The sequence below is a fragment of the Fukomys damarensis genome, unplaced genomic scaffold, assembly GCF_012274545.1.
Source record: "Fukomys damarensis isolate Sample0158 unplaced genomic scaffold, DMR_v1.0_HiC HiC_scaffold_39, whole genome shotgun sequence".
Lineage (NCBI taxonomy): Eukaryota > Metazoa > Chordata > Mammalia > Rodentia > Bathyergidae > Fukomys > Fukomys damarensis.
In genome coordinates, this window is record NW_022900951.1 from 31,613,497 (window position 1) to 31,633,903 (window position 20,407).

General features: G+C 33.4%; 1 protein-coding gene across 1 annotated transcript in view; it reads left to right on the plus strand.

Annotated features, from left to right (window-relative positions):
• Positions 1–20,407, plus strand: part of Cfap47 (cilia and flagella associated protein 47) — a 423,126-nt gene that overhangs the window by 320,734 nt on the left and 81,985 nt on the right. The window contains exon 58 of the mRNA XM_033760546.1: positions 20,136–20,295. Coding sequence (XP_033616437.1) covers positions 20,136–20,295 — 160 coding nt within the window. The remainder of the gene's footprint in view (positions 1–20,135; positions 20,296–20,407) is intronic.

The following is a 20,407-nucleotide window of genomic DNA, read 5'->3' on the forward strand; positions in this document are numbered from 1 at the left end:
TTTTCCATAATAGCTTCCACTAATTATCTCACCCGAAATGATGAATTTAAAACCTATTAACTGGTTTTCCATGTATTTGTTCTTTTAAATTTTCTTCTCCAATAGAAGTTAACACTCATGAGATAAACATATTTTTGTATCTTACCTAAAGAATCCCAAGCAACCATAACACTTCATTGTTCATTTATACATTAACATTTATAGAAAAATATTTTATGCTAAGACCCGCTTCTAAGTTCTGTGAATACATCAGGAAGCCAAGTAGACAAATGTTTCTGCTTCTTTGGAGTTTGCATACTAATGGGAAGAGGTAGGTAAGAATCAAGTAAGATGGGGAAAGGGGTACATATGGAAAGAGGATGAGGTATGTCATATTGTTCGGGGTACAATTTTAGATAGGGAAGCTAGAGAAATCCTTACTGAATGTGTATTAAGTGATTGAGTTAATCTATGGACATGGCTATAATCAGTTTCAGAGATACTCTTAGTCTGTGGCACCTACATGTTGTGTAAAATCATAGATTACTTAGTTAATTTACATATCTCACAAAAACCAGGAAAAACAAAGCCACTATACATCAAAGAAGTGTCCTGTAATCTTTGATTGAAGTCCTAATGAAAAAAATATTAAGGAAATAATGGGATTCTCGCATGTGTATTTGAAGCATCAATGAAATAAGATTAATATGGCTCAAGGACACTTTTTGAGTTTTCTTGACTTCATTTATACTTTTATAATAATCATCCAAAACATAAATTTGAGCTATGATAGTAAAATTACTATTCTTGGATACAATAATATAAGTAATGGATACAAACTACTTTGTATTCACTTGATGATAGCTAGATAATTTGGGTCAGTTAAACATTCTATATATTAAAACATGTTTTAAAATTTTTATCATTATATGTTTTTAAAACAATAAGTGTGTCTTAGCTGGGCATGGTAGTGTATGCCTGTAATCCCAGCACTCGGGACGCCGAGACAGTAGGATCTCTGAGTTCGAGACCAACATGGGCTACATAGTGAGTTCCAGTTCAGTCTCAAGTACATAGTGAGACCCTGTCTCAAAAAACAAAAACAAAAAAAAATAATAATAATAATAAGTGTGTCCACTGTGGGTAATTGGCACGCACATACATAAATCACATCTTTATCCTTTTCAGTGTCCTTTGACCCCCCATATCTCAACCCCATTCCAAGATCCCTTTCTTGATTTCACAGTCTACTTTCTTCTTTATTATCATCTATTTTTTATTTTGCTATGTATTTATTTATCCTTTAGGTTTCTCATATAAGAGAAGTCATTGCGTATGGATTTTAAATGATGATGGGTCTCTTGTACTATTTCAGGAAATGATTAGTAAATACCTAAGTAGGTAGCCAAATCTACATTGAACTGAAAGTTGCATCTAGACCTATGGATTGGTTTCACCCCGGTGCTATAGAAAGTAGACCGAGTTGTTAAGAAAGGTTAAAATTAGAAACTAGGGCATAGTTCACATGTGAAAGTCAAGATATGAAAGGTAATGCCCAATGGTTATAGAGTTCATGGAGATAGGAACTCAAGGAGAACATTTGACGGTCCAAATAATTCCACATGATAGATGAAATATAATAGGTAGCTGACTACTGTTTGGGGTTAACTACTGAAAAAACTAATAGAAAAGACAGTCAGGGTCTTAAATGCTTTGAAGTCAATATAACTAGCACAACATTGGTGAAAATGTACAACTAGGTTTAGAGCTTGAGGGAATAAATTATATTGAACCTAGAAAATGGCTTCTCCTATGTGGAATTTAATTATCTCTATTGATTCATAGAGAAAAATTTCAACTAGAGACTGGTGTGTTGAGGCAATAAAACTAGAGACTAATGTAAGGAAGAACTTTCTAATTTTGCTTCATGAAGTGACTGGGTGCCTTTAAAAAGAGGGGGTCACACTCACATGATGGATCCTGATAGTTGCTCAGAGGTTATCTACCACAGATTTTTAGAAAATGTTTCTACACTCACTAGGAGTATAAACATGAGAGCCTTTAACTTAGAACTCCAAAATTCCATCATTATCTGATTTGATTAATGTCATTAATAACAGCAGCTCTTATCATTTTCTTGACTTCTGGAACAATTTTTCTAACTTGATGTTATGTTTAGAGTATGTTTCCCTTCTTTAAAAATGGTTCTGCTGAGCATGGTGAAATACACCTGTAATCCCAGCACTCCAGAAGGTTGAGGAAAGAGGGTCACAAATTTGAAACTAGCCTGAGCAATTTAGCTGGCCCTAAATAAATGAAGGAAGGAAAGAATGTAAAGTTAATCAATAATAATTAAATGGGCTGAAATGTAGCTCCTTGCATAGACCCTGGGTTCCATACCATTACAGGGAGAGAGAGAGAAGGAGAGGAAGAGGCAGAGGGAGAGGGAGAGGGGGGAAGAGAGAGAAAGAGAGGGAGAATATAATTTTTAAGTGCTAGCAATGACATAAAAATTTAGAATAAAAGTAACCAGATAGTGGAATAAAATAAAAATTATAATTTTATACTAGTATTTGAACGAAACAGGATCCTAAAGGTTCCATTTTGCAAACTCTCTCTGTTATTTCTTTGATATAATATCTTTAATGTGTCAGAATCAAATATTAAATGCTTGTTTTGAAAACATGCTCAAAATTGAGCACTTATCCACATTAATAAATAGAAATTGGTTTAAAAACCCTGAAGATCACTGCAATAGAATCCACTGGTTTCAAAATATATAGAATAGATTACTTTCTGTGCACGGACCTCAAGAGATGGAAACTGAAAAGAAAGTTTGTAGACATAGTAAAGATAGTGTTAGCTTTCAGCACTTCCGTGTAATTTTTGAGAAATAATAATGTGATTTTGTACACTTAGCATTTTCAATTTAACTCTTAGAGTCTGATAAGCAGAAATATATTCTAAGGCATATGTGTTATTCTCTGTCTCATACATACTAAAAATAAAACTCCTGTTTTATGGTATACAAATATTAAGTTTCTTCTGTTTGCTTTTGATTTAAAAAATGTAATCTCAGGGTCCAATTCCAGGGTAGAAATTATATTCTGCCGATGAGGTTGATGAAAATATCCTATCACATTAAACTTTTGTTTAGTTTAATATAAAAAGCTCTAGAACACAAATAAGATGAGTTTAAAATGAAAATCAATACAGATTTGTCAAGAGTAATTGGAGCTCTGATATGTCAAAAATTCAATTACAACTAAATTGAAATATTTAGCTTTTTAAAAGTTGACATCCCTATGTATATTTAGATTTAAAGTAAGATCAAATGGATATAAGTTGTCATTTCTCCTTGAGTAGGTAGTAAATCAGTCCACAAATGAAACTTTTTACTCTTCCTATTTCTGTAGGCAAGTTAAATTTTAATCTTTACAGAAAGTATTAGACTTCTGTTCTTTTGGTTATCTTATAAAAGGGAAATGATGAATACCTTCTTAAAAAGCATTTACTCTGGGATTTTTCTTGTTCGACTGAGCACAACCATTCATTACTTTTTGTTTATTTTATTCTTGAATTCTGGTATTCAGAGTATTTTGATGCCCTTTCCTATAATGTCTTGGTTTGTGTTAGAATCTCTGTCTCCTCAGAAACAAAAGAAGCCATTACTGAGCATTGCCCATCCTTTCATATTGTATTAATGGTGCTGAATTTTGTTATCACAGTTTCTGTCATTAAAAAAAAAACAAGAGTAAAGAGGCAAATTGTGAGATATTTAGATTGCAGTCAGGCAGTCAATTTCTGGATAAGCAAATTATCCATAGTTGAATTTAGTTCGTTGAGTTTTGAGAACATCAGTTTCATATTCAGTACAGTATAAACATACTTAAGGAATATTTTGAGTGCTGAACAGTTCATTGTTTTTATGTCCTGAGAAACTTCTTATATGTAATGTAGATTTGCAAGGCTATCCATTTTTTCTCACCTCCACAGTCTCATTCCAAATATCTTAATTCTGCCATCTATATTTCTGTTGCTTTATTATACATTTATCTCCTTTTGAACCTGTTACCACATAAACGACAGTTCTTCTGGATAATCCCCTATCCACTGCTGTTGTTTCTGCCAAGTATAGTGTGCTTCCACTTTGTTTGACCATAGCTCTCACTACTTTCCCAATCCAAAATCCTACCACATCACTGTCTGAACTTCTGAAGTTTCATCAGGAAAATACCCTCTCTCTTCTGCATCAACTTTTCTCAATGTTTAAACCTAACTATCTCCTAATAGGCTGCCACTTTTCCTACATACTTTTCAAGTGGTGGATCTTTTCTCCTACCCTGGAACAGTCCAGAACTTGCAATTAGGGACGATATCCAGAAAAATTCACCTTTTCTCTAAAAAAAATTTCTAACTTTAATTCTCTTGTCATGATGTTAAACTCCATCTCTAGTGAGTTTTTTAAAAATCTTTGGTGACATTTACATCCACATAGCTGATCTTTCCTCTAAATAACCCACCTTCCTGTAGCTACCTTGTTCTTCACTCAACCTTGATGTTTATATTCATACTCTAGATTAAGTTTTTCATAATAATTGCAGTCTCTCCAATTCTGCCTTAGTGAAGATGCCATAATGTCATTTTTTTTTGTAATTCTCCCACTTCAACTAAAAACCCTGGACATAACACAACAAACAACCATAGAAATGTAGAAGGATGGAGTCCAAGGCAATGCCCTCCTTGAGTGTAGCCAGTGTCTTAGAGCCCACGGCCATGTCTCATGCTTGTCCGTATTGAGGATCTGCCCCTGGAAGACCCAAAGTCCAGTGGTGGAGGCCAAAAATTCATGCTCATGAGATGAAGGATTTGTGTCACCAAGCTGAATGAATCACACTGAAGCCAGGAAGTGATGCTCATGATAAAGTTCAGAACTCCCCTGATGAAAGCAGCAGCAATTCCCAGCGACAGGTCCCAAGCTCCTCCAAGGAGAACAGCCCAGATCGCATCAGGAAAACCATTTGCAGCAAGCTTCTCCTACAAAATAAACAGGCTAAGATCTTCCCTTCCAGTTCCCCTTTTTATGGTTATTGGTAACAGTTTTCACATGGATACTCCATGCCCAGACCACGCTGGTTCAGTTCATCTGGTCCTTACAAGTTGACCATCAGTCAATCCACTATACAAACATAAATTAAATCGACAGTATTCCCAACAGAAGCAGGTAGTGTTGTAATTGCCCTACAAAATAATGCTGGTGGTAGTATGAAAGGAGCTGATTTTTTAATACCTTCCTGGCATAAATAGAAGGTTTCCTAACACACCAACAGGGTAATACCAACAGGGATAAATTGAAAGCTGAGATTCTGTCCTCACCTAGTAGCACTGAGAATGAAAGAGCTGGCCCTGGTAGGACTAGCCACCTCTCTCTGTATCTGTTATCATTGAGACTGAGCAAACTGGCACAAGTTGCGCTAATAAGCAATATGTTTTTCCTTCAACTCTTGTGTCAGCAATATCCCCTAAGGTACAAAGCAAGTCCAATATGCTCTTCTGCTCTATCCTAACCCATGAAATCAGTGATGAGTAATAGGGACCATGGCCTGATACCCATTAGAGATTAACAAGAAAGAATAAAGCTGTGTGAGGCAGGGTAGTTGGGATTATGCTTCCTGCCCCTCACATGTGAACAAGAAATGCTGGGAATTGAGCTTGAAATCCTACCTGGCATCAGTGAGGTAGGAAAATGTGAGCTGGGTGGTGTTCTATTTCTTTCCATCTCTGCTCTTGATATCAGTGAGCTCCAGCAGGGAGCAGAACATGTACACTACCAGTCTTCAATTATGTATAATGGATCAGTGCTCCACATTCTGCTTCAAAAAACAGTTTTGAATTCTCATGGAACACATGAGACTACAGAGATTTTCGAGAGGAATATAAGTAATAAATAACGAAGTAGAAATTGTAGAACTGTTTAAATGGATTGCCTGCTGGATGGTCAAGAATGGAATGAAGAAAACTGAGAATTGAATTGAGGAAAGTGAGGACAGGTCAATGGATTTTTCACAACCTTCACAACAGAAATAATGTAGACTTAAAAATATGAACAGAATTGCAAAGACATATGAAGAAATAAAAGAGCTAACATTAGTAGAGTTCCTAAAGAAGAGAAAAGAGTAGCACTAAAACATTATTTAAAGAAATAATATCTGAAAAACTGTGATAATTTGATGAAATACATAACCCTACAAATTCAAGAGGCTGAGTAATTGCCAATCAATTTAAAACAAAAGGGAAGATATATCATCATTAAATTCTGAAAAGTAAACACAAAACTTGAAAGCAGTGCATTAGAGTACGTTACTTTATAGCACTATTTCACATGACAAGAAATTTCTTATCTGAAATTGTAGAGGCCAAAAGGAATTGGTATATAGTTTTCAAGTACTGAAAAGAAGTAACTGTAAACTGCATTCTGTATCCAGATAATATATCCTTTGACTAAAAGGAAAATGTATAGGTTCTCAGATCAAGGAAAAGGAAGCAAATTTATTACAAAATAGGCCTTAAAGAGTGACTAAATATTTTTAAAGATATAGGAAAGAAGAAATTTTAAAACTTCAAAAATGGCAAAAATTATGTAATGGATAAAAAATATCTTTAATATAATTGTGCTTGCTTCAGCAGCACATATACTAAAATCTTTAATATAATAGACTATCTGAGAAGATATCATGGTAGACTACAGGCAGCAGCCCACAGGTTTAGAATATGCTCACCAATATCTGCAGTTATTCAGAAATCGATGACAAACAAAAAGGCCAATTATAGACAAGTAACTTAAAGGAGAAGTCCCCCAGATCATAGTTATAGAAAGAAATAGGACCAACTCCGAATCCCAGCACTACTTAGAGCCCAGGTCCAGTGAATATGCCTTCTTAGGAAAAGATCTAACCCCCTAAGGAATAAGCTGAGTACAACACTAACAGGCAAACTGCTGGGATGGGCACCCAGCCTAGTAGTCACTGCCCAGTGTGCACCTGTCCTACCTCTCTTTCCACTGAAGGACAGAGCTCAGTGAATTATTCACAGATATTCGTATTAGGGTACTGTGGAAAGCACAGGCTAAAGAATCACTCAAGAGGACAATGAATGAGTTAGGGTCAGTGAGTCTTAGAGAAGAAAAAGATAAAGGCACATTAGGGACCTGGAACCAGGCATTAAGCAGAAAGTATTCAGTGGAAATCCTCTACAGAGACAGTGGGACCGGCATCAGCAGTGATCCCAAAGGAAAGAATGCATCTAGGAATAGTGGTTAAACAAACAAACAAACAAAAAAATACAGAAACTGCACTACGAAAATAACACTGAAAATAAACAGCACTGACAGGATGCAATAAATACCTTTCAGAAAATATGAGAAAAGGAAAAAATGGAAATAAATTATTTGTAAATAGGGAAGGGTGGAGGGCATGAAGGGAGGGCAGGGGAATGGGGAAAAATTAAAACCATGATACATCATGTAAAGGTACAAGGTCCCAATGATGAATGTAACTGTATTGTTTACCTAAAATATACCGATAAACTGAAAAAATACCTTTCAATAGTAACACTCAATGTAAATGGTTTTACCTTCTCAATAAAAAGGCAAACACTGGCAATTCAATCTGAAAATAAACCCAGCTGTAAGTTTCCTCCAAGAGACACACCTCATCCAGAAGGAGTCACATAGCCTGAAAGTGAGATGATGGAAAATGATACTCCATGTAACCATTGCCTGTAAGCAAACAAGAACAACTGTCCTACTTTTAGACCAAGTAGATATGAGGCCAAAATACAGCAAAAGCCACAAAGAAGGTCACTATATTCTAGAAGAGGGAATACTCCAAGAGAAAGAGATAAAAATTGTAAATATATATGTACTGAATGTTGGAACACGTAATTTCCTAAAACAAACACTACTGGACACGAATGCTCAGGTAGATATGAATGCAGTCAGAGTGGGGGACATCAGTTCCACACTTTCACAATAATGCAGGTCAACCAGGCAAAAAAAATCAACAAAAAATATTAGATTTGAAACACACCACTAAACAAATAGACTTCACAAATATTTACAAAGTGTTTATTCCACCAACAATAGAACACACATTTTTCTCAGCACCACATGGAACTTCTCCAAAATAAATAATATCTTAGTTTTTTTTTTTAATCTTTGGTTTTACCCCATAGATGCAATTGAAATAATTTATTGCATACCATTGGGTTATATTGAATTGAAAATAGAAATGAGGAGCAAAAGAAACCAGAAAGAATTCAGACTTTTGGCAATTAAGTAGTACACTATTAAATATTCAATAGATAACAGAATAAATCAAGTAAGAAATTAAAACGCTCCTATAGTATGACAGTTGTAGCAAACATACTGAAACCTATGGACCAAATTAAAAGCACTTTGAAAAGGGATGTTTATAGCCTTGAATGTCTACATTAAAAAACTAGAACAACACCAAGTAAGTAACCTCAATGTGTATCCAAAGTTCCTAGAAAAATAAGAAGTATGGAAATCCAAACTTATAGAAGGAAAGAAATTATAAAAATCAAAGTGGAAACTAAACTGAAACTAAAAAAATGAAAGGTCAATGAATCAGAGAATTAGTTGGTTCTTTGTAAAAAAATATGATTTATAAATCCATCATACTTTACAATAGGAGAATAGAAAGGACTCATCAATATAATTAGAAATAAGAAAGACAAAATTACAATGGAAACTGCCAAAATCCAGAGGCACATAAGGAGCTATTTTGAATACACTTCAATAAAATGGAGAATCTTGAAGGAAAATTCTTAGAAACATATGAATTGCCAGATCCTAAAGAAGATAGAAACTCTGAATAGACCAATAATGTCAGTTGATGACATAGAGGCAATAATAAATACCCTACCAACTAAGATAACTCCAAACCTGACAGATTCATCATTTAATTTTACTAGAACTTTAGGGAACAACTAACACCAGTACTTCTCCAAGCCTTCTATGAAAGGGGAGAAACATTGTCAAACTAATTTCTTGCAGCTGGCATTACCCACACACCAGAAACAGACAAGGACTCAACATAATATTCAACTGCACTCCAATTTCTGTTATGAACATAGAAGCAAAAATCTTCAACAAGATACTGGTAAATAGATTGCAGCAAAGCACTGAAAAGATCATACATCATGAAAAGGCAGTTTGATCCCATGGATGCAAGACTGATTTGACATACATAAATCAATAAATATAACACAATACACAAACATAACTAGGATTAATATCACATGATCATCTCAATAGATGCAGAAAAAGCCTTTGACAAAATGCCACATCCTTTCATGCTAAAAACTCTGAAGAAAATAGATATACAATGATGTTACTTGAAACTGATAAAAAAACATTTATGACAAGCCTGCAATGCACGTCATACTAAATAGGGAAAAACTGAAAGAATTTACTCTCAAATAACAAATAAGACAGTGGTAACCATTCTCACCACCCCTATTCAATATAGCACCAGAAACTTTAGCTATTAGCAAAAGGATATGACTAGGAAAAGAAGATGTCAAACTAACCTTAACCACAGATGACATAATCCTTTTCACAGAAGACCCAAAAAACTCCACCAGAAGATTCTTAGAATTAATAAACAAATTCAGCAAAATGAAGTTACAAGATTAACACACCAATAAAGAACTGTCCAAGAAAGAAATTGGGACAACAATCCCTTTTGCTGTTGCTTAAAAAAAAAATTACAAATCTATGAATTCATCTAAACACTAAAGTGAAAGATTTCTATAATGATAACAATGGCACTCTGCAAGGTTAGAGAAGTCTTTGCAAATGCAAATATCTCCCCTGTTCCAGAAAGACAGAGCAGAATATTGTCAAAATGGCCATATTACCAAAAACACTAATGTAGATTTAATGCAATTTCAATCAAATTCCGACAGTAATCTTCACAGAACTAGAAAAATCAATACCACAATTTATATGGAACTGTAAGAGACCCAGGAAAGTCAAGGCAATCCTGATCAAAAAGAGTAAAGCAGCAGTCATTAAAATTCTGAATTTCTAGATATACTTCAAAGCTACAGTAATAAAAAGCATGGCACTAACACAAAAATTGACATGTTGATTAATGGAATAGCCTAAAGATGAGGAAAAATTCCATTCACCTTCAACCCTCTGATGTTTGAGAAAGGGGCCGAAAGTATACAGTGAATATAAAATAACTCATTAAACAATGGTGCTGAGAAAACTGATTTTGCATGTACAGAAGAATAACTCTAGTCCTATATTTCTCTGCCTGTTCTAAAGTCAAATCAAAATGGATCACATTTAGATATAAAAATCAGAAACACTGAATCTGCTGGAAGAAAAAATGGGTAAAACTCTTGAAGATATATGCATAGTTGAGGACTTCTTGAACAGAACATTTATTGGGCAACAAATGATTTCAAGAATTACCAAATAGGATTATGTCAAATTAAGCACTTTCTTCAAAGGAAACAAACAACAGAGTGAACAGACAACTTACCAAATGGGAAAAAATTTTGATAGCTTCTTCTCATACAGAAGACTAATATTTAAAATATATAAAGAAATAAAAAAGACCCCAGAATAAAAATAATAAACATAGGCATCTGAAAAGAATAGACACATTTCAGAAATTACAAATATCATTAAGTACATGAGAAAACTTGTTCAATATCCTTGGCCATTGGAATGCAAATTAAAAAAACACTGAGATTCTGTCTTTTTTTTTTTTACTTTTTAATTGAGTTTATTCGTACATTTTAGGTATACAGTACAGTTACATTCATTGTTAGGATCTTGTACCTCTACATGACAGGTCTTTGTTCTCAATTTTTCCCCTTGTCCCTGCCCTCCCGAGATTCTGTCCTACATTCAGAAAGAACGGCTTTCATCAGCTATCAAAACAAGTGCTGACAAGGATGTGGGGAAAGAAGAACCTTCCAAATTTTAAAGAAACCATAGCTATCAAAATGACATGTCTAATTTTAAAAGATATAATATGCCATTTATTTTTATGTGATTGCTAATAACTAGTACTAGATCATCAGAGTTCTAGCACCCATAATTAGAAAAGAAAAAAAAAGAAACATTTATACGTTTTTACTCCTTGTAAGAGATTATTGCTATGACTCATAATGTTGATTTTAGTTAACTGGCATCATTTAGCTTGCCCATCAAGAAGAAAAACATAATTTGGAAAAGTATTATATTTTAAATACATTATTGCTATTTATGAATTGAAGAATATCTTCAAGAACTCACTGTTTGGCTGGGGATAGGGAAGTGAGTCCTAGGCTCAGTCCACAGCACATGAAAAAAAAATGAATTCAGTGTTTAGTGATATTCAGTGACATGTGCTGATATAAGATGTAATGCAAGGCTGGACCTCCTGATAATTTTCATGGAAATTTATTGAATTATTTTAGTTGACAATCATTTTTGTATATTTTTAATAAAATTAATAAAAATTAAATTAATAAAATTTTCTTTCCTCTTATGTCAAAGGACCAATTTTATATCCATCTGAGTTCAAGTTCCCATAGATTTGTATTTATGACTTACATCATAAATCAGATCAACTTTTTAACTATTCAGTGAAGCTGTGGATTTTATTGTAAGATTAAAGGCTGCATATCTTGCTATATACAAGGATGCTTGGATCCTGCCACTCAAAAATATGTATAACTTGAAATGTACACTATTTATACTGCCAAAATATTTCTATAAAGAGAACCGATATTAAAACCATTTGTTCACCTTTTCGGTTCGTGAAATACAATGTAAGGAACAATGTTGTTTCATTCTTTTTGCATTGTTTGCAGCACACTTAGTTTCAGAAATACTGTATATACAAAATGAAATACTACTGTCATAGAAAGGATAAATTTTAATCATCTGTAAGAAAACATGTGCACCTTGAGACCATGATATAGTGGTAAGCAAAATAAATCAGTCCCAGAAGCTTAAATATTGTATGGTTTTTCTTATATGAGAAACTTATAATAATTTAGAAAACAAAAGATAGACAGTAGGAAACCGAGACAGTAATTTTCCAAATGGGATATGGATCAAGAGATGGAGGGAGGAGGAGGGAGACTGGAAGGGGAATTCAAAAGAATTAAGTTGTGTTATGTACATATACCAACTAAGCAGGGTGAATGAAATTATTATGTACTGCAAATATATACTAATAATTTTTTAAAATATAGGTGAATATTGTAATAAGAGAAAACTAATACCTACTTGGGTTCTGAAGCATAGTAGTCTGTGACAAGGGTAGATTATTAAATACATGTATATAGATTGTTGATACAGAGAAAGGGACAGAGAAAAATAGGTAAACAATGATTGTGTGAAGAAATTTGGATGGGCTTTTGGTCTTTTAATAGAATTTACTCGAGTAAAATTTCCCAGATGACTATTTGTGACATTTGATATTTCCTTCCCTTCTCTCATCTGGTATTCTTCCTTTAAGAATAAAGAGGCGTTGTTTGGTTCTTCTTCCATTATATAAAGCAGCCTAATTTTCTTTGCATCAGTATGCCTTGCCTTCCTTCCTATTATATTAAAACATGCCTTGTTCTTACTGCCAGAATTCCTGAATCCCACAGTTCTCCCTCATGCCTTCTATAATAAATTATTTAATAGATTACTTCTATCAGTATACATGCTATAATAACTCTCAATGTTAAAATACTTATTTTTCTTTATCCCTTATTGCTGCCAGCCACTGACCTGCTTCTCTGATTCCTCTGTATACCAAAACACCTGGAAAGGCCACAAACCCACCACCCTGCTGTCTTATATCAGTATCCTAATCGAGCTTTGTTTCCCATAACTCCTACTGATACTGCTATTTTAGTTCACCGGTAACTGAACATTTCCAGTTCTAATCATCCATATGCAGTCTTCCTCTAGCTTGATGCATGAGCTCTATTTGACTCCCAAACTCTCACTGTTTTGGAAACAGTTGGCTTCCAGGAACCAATTCTCCCTTAATTATCCTTTAATTTTTCCTCTCTTTCTCTAGTAAGCCCTACTCACTCTTGTTTGATGTTCCTGTCCCCCTGGCTTTCTAAAGGCCCGGGGCTGAGTCTTCTCTGCTCGCTCTTTCTTTCTTTCTTTCTTTCTTTCTTTCTTTCTTTCTTTCTTTCTTTCTTTCTTTCTTTCTTTCTTTCTTTCTTTCTTTCTTTCTTTCTTTCTTTCTTTCTTTCTTATTTATTTATTTGGTACCGCATATGGAACTCGGGTTCTTGAGCTTGCGATGCAGGCTGAGGAACCACTGAGCTAAATCTCTGTCCCTCTGCTCCTTATTTATATCCACTTTGACCCCTGCTGGGACCTTGTTTAGTCACGTGACTTCTAAATTGATAGACCCATTCGCGAACCTCTCCTCCAATTACAGACTCAAATGTCCATCTGCTTTATCAGTATCCCCCATAGAGAAGTCTAGGAGGCTTCTCAACTTCTTCGGGTACTCTGCTCAAATGACACGTTATCAGAGACACATCCTGGGAGGTCTACATCAATCCCTAACACTTCATTATTTTCTTTAACCCAATGCAGAGTTACATTTTATTTATTTTTTAAACTTCTACTCTCATCCCTCACCTCCAATGCATTCAAGATGTGCATGATTCAGAAAAAGCAGGGTATTTGTTTTATTCAGTGCTTATTACAATGGGCAGCACCTAAGTTTCTTCTGAACATTTAAGTGAAACAATAAAAGTGTATAGAATAAAAACACACCGTAAAAATGAACTTATCTGGAAGTAACTAGAGTAGTACCCTTGCGATAATATGTATTAGCTTCTTTTTACATTTGAGAAAAATCTCACTTAGGAATTTAAATAACTTCCCCAGTTTTCCAGAACAAGTAAAGTAATGGAACAAATTTAAAGTTCTTTTAGTACAGTGCAGAAGAAAAGATATGATGATTTACCAATAAGATATATTAGTTGTAGTAACAGTAGTAGTAGTAGATATTTTATCTTAAATTTTTCTGTAGGTAGTTTTACTGCTTTCCAAGAAACATATTCAGCATTCTTAACATCTTTTTTTGAAACAGGGTCTTGCTGTCTAGCTTAGGTGATCGATGAGCTCACTATGTAGTCTAGGCTGGCCTCAAATTCACTATGTAGCGCATAGAGAACTCACTATGTGGGCTGACTGTGATCTCATGTCAATCCTCCTGTTTCAGCCTCCCGAGTGCTGGGATTATAGGCATGTGCCATCAGGCCTGGCTTTCTTACATTAATTTTTGAAGCATTTCTCTTTAGAAGAAAAACATATTATCATAGTTTAGTAGGACTGGATGTAACACCAAAACAGTCTATATTTCATACACTCACTTAAATCTTGAAACACTTCTGCATTATATTTATCAGGGGTTATACAGCATGTGCTTGATAGGCACAGTGACAGAAAACTCTTTCACTGGGTCTCTCAACAGTCACTAACAGTGGACTTTTCACCTATTTTGAGCCATTAGTGTATATTTTCAGTCATAGTAATATTTTCTTGAGCACAATTTTGCTTTTATCTGTGCTACTATGTTCTTAAAACCAAATTTAATGTTTTAATTTACACTTGTTTTGTTTATGGTATAAAATTTGCCTTAGCAATCATGTTTGTACTGAGTACTCTGTGTTGATATTTCCTCTTCTTATAAGGGCACTACTCATTGATTAGGGCATAAAATAATGAACTCATTTTAAATTAATTGCCCCTTTAATGGACTAATATTTAAATATAGTCACAATCCAATTACTGAGAGATAGTACTTGAGTGTTTGAATTTGGTGGTGGGAGTCACAATTCAGTTCATGGTATCTCAGAATAAACAACAAAGGAACTATTCTTCAAAGCACCGTAGTAACAGTCATGTTCCTTTTTGTCATAGTTTCAAGTTTTTCTTAAAAATCACTTACTAAAATGTAATATATTCAAAAAGAAAATACATATATTTCTTATGTGAAAATGTATAATGAAAAGCCATGGTTTTGTGAGCTGATGTTTAAAGAATAACAATGTGTAGTCTTATTTAAATTAAAATACAAGATCAAAATTAATAGTATGATTTATGCTGCTAGGTTATTTCTTTGTATCTCTTTGATTACCTGATATGAGCCATTTCTAATGTCATATCATGCAGAGTCGAGCAGAAATACAGTATCACTAAAGTGCTTAAAATTGGCTCTCCCAGATCAAACACTTGCATTATTAAAATGAGTATTGTCTTCACTTTCTTGAAAAGATTTCATTTTTTCTTTTATAAGTTGAGACATAATTTTTACATATTTGGGGGATACAGTATAATATATATGTAAAATATATAATTATTGAAAAGGCATTTAGCATTTCCATTTCCTCAAACCTTTATCATTTATATATGTTTGGAACCTTTGGACTATTCTGGTTATTTTTAAATATAGCATAAATTATTGTAGACTGTAGTTACTCTACTGGGCCGTAGAACACCAGAACTGTAGCATTCCCTGTCTACCCTCTCCATTCCATCCCCTTCTATTTCCCATGTTTTGTGATTATTTTCCACTCTCTTTTTTTTCGGTACCTGGGATCGAACTTGGGACCTTGCACTTGCAACCCATATTATGTATTTCTTGCAGTTAAATCTCATGCACTCTTTATATATGGTATATATTAATCTCTTGTAAGACAAATTGTTTACAGGTATTTTCTCTTATTCCAAGGATTGTCCCTTCACTGTTGATTGTTTCTTTTGCTGTATCAAAGCATCTTAGTTTGATATAATCACATCTATCTATACTTTTTGGTGCCTGTTCATTTAAGGCCTTTTTCCCCCCCACAAAAAAATCTTTGCTTGTACCAATGTCTTACAATATTTCCCCTAGATAATCTTCTAATAGCTTCAGGATTTCAGGTCTTGCATTTAGGTTCTGATCCATTTTGTATTAATTTTTTGTCATTATTTAGAGAATACGTTATTATCTTCTGTATTGATTTTTTTAATGTGGTGAGAGATACATACTTTCATTCTTTTGCATGTGTATGTAGTTTCCCAGTGCCATTTATTGAAGAAATTCTCCTTTATTCTTGGAGCATTTTTAGAAAACTCAGTTGGCTATATGTACGAGGAAGTCAGGTAGCAATGCTGACGTATCCCCTGGAGGCAACATGTGCAATTCTGGGTGCACAGGCTATGGAGGGGTTCATCCATAGGCACAGTAAAGATGAGTGTTGGAGACAGTGGTGGTGATTGCCATATTCTGGAATGAATATGACTTCAGGAGCTCTGTGTAAATGACTTCCTTCTCTAGAAAAAAGCAGTCACGTAGATTTCAAGCATTCCAACAACTGACTTTAAAATATGTAAAAACTGTGGAATTCTCTTGTACTTAGGACTGCTACTCAACAGCAGTATTGGAGACAGGGTGTTGGCTAAGGCATTCCAGCTTACGTTTCCCTGGCAGTACAGCATACTTCTCCAGCCAGGGAGCTGGTCTCATAGCTGCAATGTGTTTTGTTTCTTTCTCTACGCTACCATCCTAAATCTCCATGCCTTTATGACTGTCACCATTTTCTTGTTAAATTCCTATGTTCTTTCTCAGTCACTCTCCTTGAAATGTAGTCATTCCTGTGTTGTCCTCATTCTCTGTGGTGGAGGGGAGCACAAAACACCTATATTCAACCGTCCTTCCTCTACCCTCTCTTAAGATTTTCTTGGTGGAAGATAGGAAAACATCTTGTATTATCAGGGATTTCTAAAGTATATAAATAACATACACCTCTGACATATATCATAAAATGCATAAATTAAATTATATATATTTCTCCCACATGCTCAGTATGATTTTTTATCCTTAGGAATGATGCTATAATAGCACGAAAGTAAAAAAAAGAAGTAAATGTAATTCTAGTTAAATTGTGTAGTTGTAGAGGAATAAATAAAACAGAAAGGTATCAGCTCACTTATTTTGAGTTTGCAATGTTTTATCAAATTTTTAATATATACAGTCATCTTCATTCTGTGTATCAATTCAGTTAGAAGATAAGACAACTGATGTGATTTTGCTCAGCTTCCTGCTAAATATAAATGGAGATGTTAACACTGAAAGTACTCACTAAAAACCTGTTTTCAAGAACCTATAAGCACTTTTTATACTGATGATTAGTACTCAAACGAGAAAAGTAAAATAAAGTCTTACAGTACTTTTAATCTTGGATAGGTCTTGAATCGACAAAAAGTGGCAAATATCACTAAATAAATGATTTAATGTGATCCTATTAAAAATATCCTTTGTCCCCCACCTCCATCTGCTCCTAGATCCAACTGTTCATTTCAAATTTTAAAAAATTGGTAAATTACTATAAAAGGAAGCAGTTAGTCCTATTTAAATTAAGGAAACTATTAATGAGCAATGTGGTATTTACAAATGAAAGATTAACCCTCCAAAAAAACCAAAGAAAAGAAAAAATACCACATAGGAAATCCAGAAAGAAACCAAAATACAGATAGAAGTGCCTTGAAGTGATGATTTTTAAAATAATTAAAGATTTTGATAACCATAGCAATATAAAAACAACATTGAATAATTGTTTCATTTTATACATAAAGGCAAATTACAAATGGATCAAATATAACTTTAGACAATCATAAAAGTATTGGAAGAAAACTTGACAAATTTGAAGATTCTTAATAGGATATAAGGACAGCCTTCTTGTCCATAATGAAATTGTTGCAAAAGACAATGGTACAACAAGAGGATAAGTGAAGTTCATTTGTGATAGACAAAATCAACTTGATAAATTCTGAAGATTCTTTTTAATGTTAAATTTCAGTGATGTTTTTGAAAATTGATAGCATGACGGCGGTTCTTACTGTTTATACTATAATAACCCAAGAATCTTATGGTGAATTCAATTTTCAACTACTGTTCTAGTTATAGGCTTGGTTACAACTGCAAATATGCTACTACATTTTTAATTAAATTGACTGATTTGTCATGGCATTATCTTTTCATAGTTTCAATTTAAATGTTATAAAAATCATGATAGTATAAGTTATGAATAATTGTCCTTTATCTTTACTCCTTACACAATGTAAAAGTCAAAGTTTATAGGTGTAACATAATATGTTTTAGTGCTAATATAATCTTTGTATGGGTAAATAATAACTCTTAAATTTGATTTCCTTGGCTTATATGATTCAGCTCTTGCTGTTTTATCTGAACACATTCTAAGAATAAGTTAATGTGTTACTACATTTTAATTAACAAAACACTGAAATTTCCATAACCTATAGTCTTGATAAGATTGAAGTTAAAATCATTGAAGTATACATTCATCTAGCTTACTGTTTTATTAGCTGGAAGAAAGTTTATAGATTTAAAATGGCAGAAACATTCTTTTACATACCAAGAACAGATGAGATTCACAATAAAAATACTAAAAATAAAAGAGTAGGTCCAGAAATCAGACGTATGTTACAAATTTTTGCCAGCTCCTCTGTGTATGTAAATTGTGATATATTCCTATTATATAATATTTATATTAGGAAATATATTCATTCTAAGTAATTACTTAACACACTAATAATCTATTAAAATATAGAGCTCATGAAAACAAAGTTGTAGTTAATAAACATTATTTAGATATATCTTTATAAAAAATCTGGGTAAATTGTTACCCAAATTATCTCAGTTTCTCTGCCTCTAAAATAAGAAACATAGTGGCCTTTAATTTTCTGAGAATTTAATAAAATTGCATAAATAATACTTAGCATAGAACCTGGAATATAGTCAATATACAATAAATATTGACTATTAACAGCATTAATCATTAGATGATATTAGCTATGATATTAATCCTAAAATATATTATATTTCTTCTGTGAAGGAAATTAAAAATCTGTAAGAATTTGATGTGACATTTTGCAATGGAATCATTTTCAATTTTCATTCTTAATATTCTTAATAGTTTAGTTTTTATATATGAGTCAAAATGACTTTATCTTCAGTTTTACAATTTTTTTTTAAAAAATAAGTGTAGTTGATGATCCCTTGTTATGTTTTAAAGAAGGAGTGTTATTCTTCAAAATAAAGATAGACACTCGTCATATGGACACCCTCACTGTTAAAGATCGCCTGAATCTCACCACTTCCAATCTTTCCAAACTTGTCCAAAGGTAGCATTTTTCCCTTTGTTATAAAACTATGGTCTTATGATCTTCTGCTTCTGGATTCCATAGGTGATGTTTAAGCATACAGCTTCCTGAGCCCCAATATGACCAAATATATTAGAATTTCTGGAGTTGGGGCTCAACTGGTACCATGTTTAAAATACTTGTATATGGCTCTTAGCCATATTAATGTTTGAAAAATTCTAATCTATCGAAACACAAGAAAATTCTTTAAGTTTTTTTTTTCCTTCTGGTTTTCATGACTATTCCCAGATGCCACTTTTCCTTTTACAAATGACCTATTTTTCCTCATAGATCAGTTAAATAAATGTACAGGTTTTACTGACAGCAATATTGGGGCTCAAATAAAAGATCTGGGCATGTTATAGTAGAGAAAAAAATCACAAGACATTAAGGGGACCGAAAATAAACTCTGGAATTGGGGAGGAGGTTCAGAGAAGGAGAGAAGGGAAAAGGTAGGTTGGGGAAGGGGAAATAAAAATGATCAAGACAGCATATTATATTATATGTACCAATTCTCCAAGATGAATGTAATTATTGTGTATCACAAATTACTGTGCTCCTCTGTAAAATATGATAAGACTTGCCTGAAAAGTCTAATGGGTTTTATGTTTCTTTTATCATTCTGGAAAACTCCAGGCACCACTTGGAATATTTCCTGTTAGTACTGTCTCTTCAGCAGAAACTTCTCCCCTCAGCATAAAGTGTTTTTGTTTTGTTTTGTTTTGTAATATCAATGCCATTTGAGGGAAAATAATGAAGTGCACTTGTATTTTAGCAGAATGTAGTGTTTTGTTCACAGGCAATTTTTTAAAAATTGATAGTAAAAGAACTGATTACTTTTTATTGTTTAAACAAGTGTTTACCACATTTAAAATTAATTTTGTGTGTGTTACAGGAATCGTGTTGCCTCCGGAAGGAAATGTAGATATCCTGGTGTTATTTAAACCCAAAAGTATGACATTGTGCAAAACATTGGTCATTGTTGAAGTGATAAGAGCAAATGGGGAAAATTGGACTATTGACAACTTTGATGAATTAGATGAAGACTTTAAAAGGTAAAGTTTAAAGACACTGAAAAGAAGTGTTTTTTGTTTGTTCAGGCTTCTTTTACATGTAACATATATAATATAAAGCTCATGATTTTCTGCTCTGAACTGCTGTCTTCAT